Genomic DNA, 10,338 nt, shown 5'->3' with positions numbered 1-10,338 from the left:
CGCTCTGAGAAGGAGTGATAACAAGGGCATTAGTAAAGCTCCTCTAGTAGACTGTATGGGTTAAATGAAGCAAGTTCATCATCTGAAAGTATATAAGGATGATCTATGGTGAGTAAAATAATTAGAAATGCTAGAATTAAATTCACTTGCAACACAATTAAGGACAGAAATATATGATAAATTCTGAGTCAATATGATATATGTGATACATAGAACTAAGAAGCGTATTTAGGATGCTGAGTTAAACCTATAAAGCAGCTCGTATAGAGTAAAGGCAGATATTCAGTGAATACAGTAAAAGAACAGGACTCAGTTTTAGCCTCATGGTAGCGTTAAAATTAATGTGTCTAAGAAGAGTCTTGTCAGATGTATTTATAAAAATTTATTTCTGGGTACAGATAGAAGCTTAGCAATAGTCCTAAATATCCTCTTTTAAAAAAGAGTAGGTTCTCCACAACCTAAACCTTCAGTAAAACTAGAAGACATTTTTTAAAATCCACAAACTTCAAATCATGTGTAGGCAGAGGGAATACACATCAGCAGAATCGGTGTCAGTGTCAAAAGAGGGCATCACAGCAACAGGGCTATTTATGCAGGAAAATCCCCAAATACCAAGCTGTTTAACAGCAAGAGAATAGTGAAAACAGCAAAAAAATTCAGTCTCAGAAAAGAGTACCTCACACTGAGAGTTAATTTCTGTAGGATATCAGAAAAGAGCGAGTCAATGTGCTTGTAATGATGGAATGAGGAGAAAAGTACATTACTACAGAGGCAGTAAGAATGTTGCAGTACAAGAGGGGACCAATGAGCCAAGAATCTGGGGGAAATATCCTATCCCTTTTCCCATAAACCACCTGCTGATAACTTGTCCCCAGATTCAACCTTGTTCATAGATAAACAATAAATATGAAAACTTCTGCATCTACATGAAAGCACAATAAGAAAAAAACAGATAAATAGAAAATCATGATTTCTTAATCAAATATATTTCTTCTGAAAAAAATATGTGAAGTGAAATAGAAAACTTCAGCACAACATTCCTAAGCTACTAAAGTTATAACATAATTTTTAATGAAAAAATATACAAATATTCAAAGCAGAATTTCAAATTAAAACACAATGATATACTATTTTGATGAAGTACATCATGAGAAACACTGGGCTAGAAGAAGCACAAGCTGGAATCAAGATTGCCGGGAGAAATATCAATAACCTCAGATATGCAGATGACACCACACTTATGGCAGAAAGTGAAGAGGAACTAAAAAGCCTCTTGATGAAAGTGAAAGAGGAGAGTGAAAAAGTTGGCTTAAAACTCAACATTCAGAAAACTAAGATCATGGCATCTGGTCCCATCACCTCATGGGAAATAGATGGGGAAACAGTGGAAGCAGTGTCAGACTTTATTTTTTTGGGCTCCAAAATCACTGCAGATGGTGATTGCAGCCATGACATTAAAAGATGCTTACTCCTTGGAAGGAAAGTTATGACCAACCTAGACAGCATATTAAAAAGCAGAGACATTACTTTGCCAACAAAGGTCCATCTAGTCAAGGCTATGGTTTTTCCAGTAGTCATGTAAGGATGTGAGAGTTGGCCTGTGAGTGCCAAAAAATTGATGCTTTTGAACTGTGGTATCGGAGAAGACTCTTGAGAGTCCCTTGGACTGCAAGGACATCCAACCAGTCCATCCTAAAGGAGATCAGTCCTGGGTGTTCATTGGAAGGACTGATGTTGAAGCTGAAACTCCAACACTTTGGCCACCTCATGCAAAGAGCCGACTCATTGGAAAAGAGCCTGATGCTGGGAGGGATTGAGGGCAGGAGGAGAAGGGGACTACAGAGGATGAGATGACTGGATGGCATCACCGACTCGATGGACATGAGTTTGAGTAAACTCCAGGAGTTGGTGATGGACAGGGAGGCCTGGTGTGCTGCAATTCATGGGGTCGCAAAGAGTCAGACACAACTGAGCAACTGAACTTAACTGAAAATGTTTGAGACGTTATATTTGCCTGAGGGTGGTAAAATACACACAGATGGGGGTGTCAGTTGATTTAATCTCTAACATATATTTTAGCAATAACTATTAAAAATATCACACTAAAAGCAATTCCACTTTCTAGATTGTCCTTCGGATGTGTTTGCAAATGTAAAAAATTATGTATTTGCCGTGATATTTATTTAAGCATTGCCATACGAAAGATTACAAACAAACTAAATGACCATAGAGGACTAGTTAAATAATTTTCAGTACATAGGAAATAGTAAAACGAGGCAGCTCTTTATATACTGTTTTTCATCTCTTGCACAAAAAAACACTCACAAGTATTCAGGTAGAAATGCATATGTGCTGCTATATCAACTTCATACAAAAATGAATGATTAAAAAGATTAAGAAGAAAAAAAAAAAGAGAGAGAAAAAAAAGATTAAGAAAACCAAAGCTTTTCCAACTAAGAAATTGTGCCATAAACCCACTTGCTCCACCCTATAATTTTGACAAATTGTATTCAAAGAGATTCCCCAGCTGCTCTCACTCACCCTTTCTAATGGTCTCAATTTCCTTCTGTAAAACACACACACATGCACAAAACACACATACAAAAAAAAGCCACACGTTTGTACATATACAAAAACAAAAACCTTCCTTCTTACCTATTCTCTTACGTTCTACTTACTGACTGTGGCAATTGACCCTAATCTTTACTCCTCTGTGTACATACCTTGGAAAAAATATATGGTTTTGGTGCATAAGGAAACCCAAGAATCAGGGCTATAATATGTTGATTATCTCTTTGTATAAAATTATCAGAAAGAGTTAAGCTGCTCAGAGTCTTATATGACAAATATCATATACCTAAGAGTAAATATAAATCACAGAGGACTTGCCCTTCATTCCCATTCTAAGCACAAAAAAAGCACATTGAATCCCCTCTGAACTCTCCCTAGAGATGTTCCAAGCATAGATGTCTAGAGATCTCTTCTCAAAGGGTTATTCTCTCTACTTTAATCTTTCAATAAATAGTTATTTTGTTTTTCTAATCTATTTGGTAGAACATTTTGCTACATTTAACTAGAAAAGAATATTATGCTGAGCCAGTGATTTCCACTGAAAGATTAAGGAAAGAGTAAGTAACAATTTATAAACAATACAGCTCCTATCATTAGAAACTCTTAACAGCTTGTGGATCCAAAGTTTGTCATTGTTTAGAGAAATATATTAAGAAATTAAAAGACGATAAAGCTTATATTGAATCATTTTGACAAGACAAGGTGATTGATTTAACTTGAGAAACGTCAGAGAAAAAGAAAACAAGAACAAAATAAGGGCTTTATAGCCACCAAAATGAAAATAAAGTACCTTGTTAGACTCAAAATAGATCGATCCTGTCTATAAATGGAAGAGAAATTGACAGATTTTTCTTATAATCTGCCTTAGCCAAAAATTTCTTAATAATGATTATTTATAGATGCATACAGCAAAACTCTCAGACTCTGGAACAAGATCTCCTGGAGTTAGAATCCTGGCTCTGCTCGCAGTGTGACTATAGTTAAGTTACTTTTCCTTTCTGGTCTCTGGTTTTCCTCTTCTGTAAACAGATGATGAAACCAATCTGCTTTGATTGATGTGATGACTAAGGTTAAATAAAATAATATCTGTAAGTGAACAAACTCTATATAAGTGATTACACACACACACACACACAATTATGACTACAGAGAATTCTGAATAAGGGTTATGAAGACATTTTGCAAGAAGCAGAGAGAGAATTTGTGATGTTAAGAATCATAGTCTGGAAACCTCAATCACAAATATCTAGACTTTTATCCAGTTCTACTGCAGGATGACATTTGCCAAAGGATTACTTTTCATCCAATTTAAAATATATTTTCTTTCATGGATATTGACAAGCGGATTCTAAATTAACAAAAGAGAATAACAGAGGTTCTGGTTCAAGATGGCGGAGTAGGAGACCCTGAACTCACCTCTTCCCATGGACACACCCAATCTTTAGCTACACAGAAAAGAAAACCAGAAACTAGTTGAAGAACTGTCACACATCAAATCAGCGAGAAATATTCCACACTGAATCAGGCAGAGAAACCAAGATGCAATCTGGCCAAACACTCTATTCCCAGCACGGCAACTCACAACTCCCAGCTTCTCACTGAGGAGTAAAGAATTTAGATTCCACATCTGGTACCCCAACTCTAAAGAATTTCACTTGAGGAACAAGCCCCCAGACATCTAGCTTTGAAAAACAAGGCTTGCATATGTGAGACCTACAAGGCTATGGAGAACTAAGAGAGAGTTCTTAGAAGGCTCACAGGACCTCACTCTGGCTAACTGACACCCTACTACTCCCCAAAGCTCAGAAAAGAGGCAGCAGATTGCAATGTGTCCAGTCTTATGGAATTCCCTGGTGGTCCAGTGGTTAAGACTGAAGTCCTTCCCGGAGTGACCTTCTTACGTTCTCATGGGAGGACTAGACATAGGAGGTGAAAACAGCAAAGGAAGCCCCAGGAGACTTTCTTGCATCAAAATGCTTTTTTAAAAATCAAGTTGTGGAATTCCATGGTCGTCCAGTAGTTAGGTCTTGGAGCTTCAAATGCAGAGGGTGCAGGTTCAATCCCTGATCAAGGAACTAAGATCCCACATGCCATATAGCACAGTCAAAATACAAAAGACAAAACAAACAGACAAAAAAACTCCCATAGAATGAAATGTGTCCAGTCTTCATGTGAAGGAGATCTATTTGCTTATTTTAAAGGCTTGACCTAAGTGGTAGGCTTCTTATCTGGCACACTTCTAGAGGCCAACTACAATACTCTCCATGGACAGAGGCCTTAGCAGACACCATCTCTTTTCTATCCCTCTGCCTCATTTAGATTGCCAATATATCCCAACATCCAGGGGACACCCCTTGACCATTTCACTCCAGTGGATAGCAGGGCTCACATCTTTTGGCTCCCACAGGTCTGTAACAGGGAAGCAGTTCTTAACTGGCTATCTCCCCTGGCACAGCACAGAGACATAGACAGAAACATTCAGTCTTTCTGTGAAATAGGACTATTTGCTTCCCTTAAAAGCTACAGCCTAAGAGGCAGGCTTCTCATTTATCACACAGCTGGTTGGGGAGTCCAATCTTCAGGCTATAGCTCTGCCCTGGCTCAGATCTCTGGTGTTTCTGACAAAGAAACATCTTTCTGGTGTCCCAGTTTTTGTTGCTGACACCCAGAGGCCACATAACCCAGATAGCCTGCTCTAATGACCAGAGGGGCTTGTGTCTTTGGGCTTACCAGGACAGTCACAAAGAAACTGTTCTTAACTGGCTACCACCCCAGGGCTCAATGAAGGAGAAGCAGACAAACTCACTTCTTACAGACTTCCAATGAAGGAAGTCTATAGACATTGAAAACTGCTGCCTGAGAGTCTGGCTTCCAATTATCCTGCATCTAGATGCTGATGGAGACATTTATTATAAATCTCAGTTTTAATATGTCTTCCCTTTTCAAGGTATACAACAAGGGATTTACCAAAAAATTGAGTGCATTTTCTAGCATTTATATCAACTGATCTTTTTCCAATGAATAAATTGATATGAGAACATCTGACATATATGATAATGCTGCTGCTGCTGCTGCTGCTAAGTTGCTTCAGTCATGTCCAACTCTATGCAACCCCATAGGGCAGCCCACTAGGCTCTGCCGTCCCTGGGATTCTCCAGACAAGAACACTGGAGTGGATTGCCATTTCCTTCTCCAATGAAGGAAAGTGAAAAGTGAAAGTGAAGTCGCTCAGTCGTGTCCGACTCTTTGCGACCCCATGGACTGCAGCCTACCAGGCTCCTCCGGCCATGGGATTTTCCAGGTAAGAGTACCGGAGTGGGGTGCCATTGCCTTCTCCATATATGATAATAGAAGGATTCGAATAGAAAGGAAACAGATAAATTATTATGTAGTAAATGCCTGCATTCATCCCTCCCTAGCTTTTTTATCTCTTTTTAATTCTCTGTAGCATCTAATTACCCTGACGTAAATACTTATGAATTTGTTCATTGTGTGAGATTGTAGAATTTCTTTTGCTCAGTCTTGCTTCCTACACCTACTATGCTGCCTGACACAATATATATTCAATGACTATCTCTTAAATAAGTGAGTAGGTAAATAAAAACTGAGCAAATAATGACACACAGTTGAGTGAAGAACATGGTTACGGGGCTACAGATTCCTGAGGGAAAATCATGTAGACCATTTATTAGAGTGAAGGGATAAAAATCTTAATCGGAGTCAGGTATAAACCTCATTAATCTCAGTGGTGCTGCCAGCAGTCTTTAAATAACTTGCTCCCGAAGGTTTTCTTCAGCGCCAGCCTCACGTCCTTATTCCTAAGAGTGTATATCAGTGGATTCAGCACTGGCGTGACCGCACTGTAGACGATGGCCACCATCCGGTCGTGAGTCATGGAAGTGGCTGAAGCAGGACGAATGTACGTGAAGCCTACAGGCCCATAGAAAAGACACACCACCGTGAAATGGGAGGCACAAGTGGACCAAGCTTTGTGGAGTATTCTGCAGGACTTATGCTTGAGCAGAAGGGAGCAAATAATATACAAGTAGGAGAGAAGCGTCAGGAAGAAAGCTCCCATAGATATGCTGCCAGTGACAACAGAAAGAAGCCATTGGTTGAGCAGTGTATTACTGCAGGCCAGTTCCAAGAGGGGCTTGACATCACAGAAGAAGTGATTGAGCTCTTGAGAGCGGCAAAAGTTCAGGCGTGCAGTCATGACAGAATGTATCAGAGCGTAAAAGAAGCTGGTGATCCAGGCCACGGCTGCCAAGAGATTACATACCTTGGGGTTCATGATGACAGGGTAACGAAGTGGGTTGCAGATGGCAGCGAAGCGATCAAAAGCCATGACAGCCAGTAAGATGGCCTCTGTGCTTCCCAGAAAGTGGAAGAAGTGTAGCTGGGTGATACAGCCCAGGAAAGATATGGCCCTGCGAGCGGAGAGGAGGTTTATAAGGACTTTGGGCAATGTCACTGAAGAGTAGCAGATATCCAGACAAGAAAGGTTTCCCAGGAAAAAGTACATGGGGGAATGCAGTTTGGGTTCCAAAATTGCAACCACTAATATAGCTCCGTTTCCAACCAAGTTTATCAAGTAAATGATTAAGAAAATCACGAAGAAGAAAGGCTGCAGCTGCTGAACACTGGTCAGGCCAAGTAACAGAAACTCATTTACTGTAGTGACATTCTCCATTGCTTTGGGGAGCAAATGTAATGATGACGATGAGTTAGTTTTTTTGAATTTTACACTGTGGGAATTAAGTGAAGCAAGTTTATTATTTGGAAAAACCTAAGGGTGAGCTCCAGTGTGGAGAATATTTAGAAGTGGTAAATAAACAGCTTTACCCACTCCTAAATATGAGTCAAACATCTTTTTATTGCTTCAGAATTTATCATGTACTAATAAAAACAGCTTATAATGAGTAAATCAGATATAGATAAAAGGCACTTTTTTAAAGCATAAAATGTAAAGCATGATTATATCTTATTTACAACATTAGAATTAGAGGTTAGACAAAAAAAATTACAGGTTAGAAAAATTTAAAACATACAAAGGAAATAATTGTTCAGCTTATGATTCTTGGTTCTGGCAGTAAAAGTGATGTAGCCTAATGAGGATTTCTTTTCTCCTAACATAATGTAAAGCCTCAGGGAATTAACACATCCTTCCTACAAGCATAAACTTTCAGCAAAACTAAGAAACATAAAATCCAGAATCTTCAAATATTGTGTTTAAGCAGAGGGAATAAAAACAGCAAAATTAGCATCAATAGTCACAAGACTGCAGCACAGTGGTGGGTTTGTGTGTGTAGCTGAGAAAAACTTGAAAGAGTAGAAAGTGTTAACAGGAAGAGAATTTTGAAAACATCCCCGATTTTTCAGCCCCAGGAAAAAGTGCCCTACATTTAGTGGGAATTTCTACAAGAGGAGAAGAATTAGAACAAGATAAAGCATAAACATTAAAAGAGAAAGGAAAAAAATATACTAAATGCTTTGTCATTTGAGGGAGCCCTTGGTGGCTCAGTTGGTAAAGAATCTGCCTGCAGTGTGGGAGACCCAGGTTCAATCCCTGGGTTGGAAAGACCCCCCGGAGAAGGGAATGGCAACCCACTCCAGTATTCCTTCCTGGAGAATACCATGGACAGAGGAGCCTGGTGGACTCCAGTCCATGGGGTCACAAAGAGTCAGACATGACTGAGCGATTAAGCAGCGGCCTACCCACCCTCACCCACACTAACATTCCCCTGCTAACAACTGGTCCAGAATATCACAACCCAATGTAAGCTCCCAATAAAACAGCTTCAAAAGTTGACAGAAATAATGAAGAAAGAGTAAAATTCACAATCCTAATAGAAGTTTTTAACATCTCTCTCTCTATGCCTTATAGAAGAGGAAACAAAAAAAAGTTATTAAGAATATAAAAATCTGAAAAGCTTTATTTGCAAATTTGATTGACATATATAAACAGCTCAATAAGAAAAGAATTCACACCCACAAAAAAAGAGCAAAATACAAACTGAGAGAACTTATCACTATACTAAAAATATACACTAAAGGAAGTTCTCTAGTCAGTAAGAAAAGATCCTAAGTAGAAGAATGGAAATGCAGAAAGAAGTGAAGAACATCAGAATGGTATGTGTCTGTGTACATGTAAGGAAAAATTGACCCAATAAAGTGAAAAATGACTATACAAGGCCATAATGATTATGACTTGTGGATGTTAATACTATGTAGAATAGAATACATGAATGGAAAAAGAGAAGAATTCACATTATTTTTAATGGCACATTAAACATTTACAAAATCAAGATAGGGTTTTTTTTTTTAATCATCAAAATTTCAATAGATTGAGTCATTCAAATAATGTACTTTGACTATGGTAAAATTTTTAAAAAGTAAGAAAAAGATATCCAGAAATGCACTAAATGCTTGAAATAAAGCAACACACAGCTAAATAATTCATGGATAAAGGGAAAATCCAAATAGATTTTTTAAAATATTTTAACCAAGTCATAATGAAGATGAGACATATCAAAACTTTTAGTATGTGGCTAAAGAAATAAACAGAGATTTTATGTCTTGAATTCATATCTTAGAAAAGAAGAAATATTGAAAATAAGTACTCTAAAGTTGTATTTCAAGAAACTGAATGAATGAATGAATAAAACCAGCATCTCAAATCTAAAGAAAGCAAAAGAAAGGAAATAATGAAAATAATAGAATGAATCATTAAAATAGAAAAGAAAAGTGCAGTAGAGAAAAGTCAATAAAGTGAAAACTTAGTTATTTGAGAAGATTGTGAAAGTGATAAACTCCTGTAAGACTGTTAAAGAGAGAGAGCTCAAAATATCAATTTAAAAGGTAATATTACTATGGATATTATCAATGTCAAAAATTATAGAAGATCTTTATGAGCAACTTTATGCCAATAAATTTAACAATCTATATGACATTTACAAATTACTTCAAAACAAAAGTAAATTACTAAAACTAACAGTAAAAGAAAGAAAATTTGAATAGTTTGATATCTATATAGAAAACTGTAGCTGCTATTTAAGATCTTCCCCAAAAGAAAATGCCAAATCTAGATTTCTACCAAATAGTTAATGAAGAAATAATAATTTACACATAGCCTCCTAAAGAAAGAAAAAAAGAATACTTCTCAACTTCTTTTATAAGGCTAGCATAACCTTGATGAATGTAGTGAAAGTGAAAGTCACTCAATCATATCTGACTCTTTGTGACCCTATGGACTATACGGTCCATGGAATTCTCCAGGCCAGAATACTGGAATGGGTAGCCATTCCCTTCTCCAGGATATCTTCCCAACCCGGGTCTCCCTCATTGCAGGCAGATTCTTTCTTACGTCCCACAAGGGAAGCCCAAAAGAAAGAATACTCTCAACTTCTTTTATAAGGCTAGCATGACCTTGATACCAATACTTGAAAAAGGACTTAACAGAAAGGAGATGTGCAGATTACCCTGTTTCATGACTACAGATGCAAAATTCCTTTCTCACTGCCTCCTATGTGACTGTGCAAATCACCATCATCACTCATTTGGATTATTGGAATGATCTTATTTCCACACTTATCCAGTCTCCTATTCTCAAGGCGGCATCCAGGATTATTCTGTTAAATATGCCTAATGATTTAAGCTTCCACTTCCACTCTATCCCTGGATTACTCAACCACATTGATCTCTATGTTGTTCCTAAGACACTAACTACATTCTCATCTCAAGGTCTGTGCACCAGCTTTCCACTTG

General features: G+C 37.8%; 1 protein-coding gene across 1 annotated transcript; it reads right to left on the bottom strand.

Annotated features, from left to right (window-relative positions):
• Nucleotides 1-6,313: 6,313 nt before the first annotated feature.
• On the bottom strand, nt 6,314-7,264 carry LOC122697796 (olfactory receptor 12D3). Its single transcript, XM_043908793.1, has one exon. It carries the CDS (start codon nt 7,262-7,264, stop codon nt 6,314-6,316), a length of 951 nt encoding a protein of 316 aa, XP_043764728.1.
• Between the last annotated feature and the right edge of the window lie 3,074 nt (nt 7,265-10,338).

The sequence above is a fragment of the Cervus elaphus genome, chromosome 7 (genome assembly GCF_910594005.1).
Source record: "Cervus elaphus chromosome 7, mCerEla1.1, whole genome shotgun sequence".
Lineage (NCBI taxonomy): Eukaryota > Metazoa > Chordata > Mammalia > Artiodactyla > Cervidae > Cervus > Cervus elaphus.
Note: the sequence above shows the minus strand (reverse complement) of the source record. Positions and strands in the feature narration are given on the sequence as shown.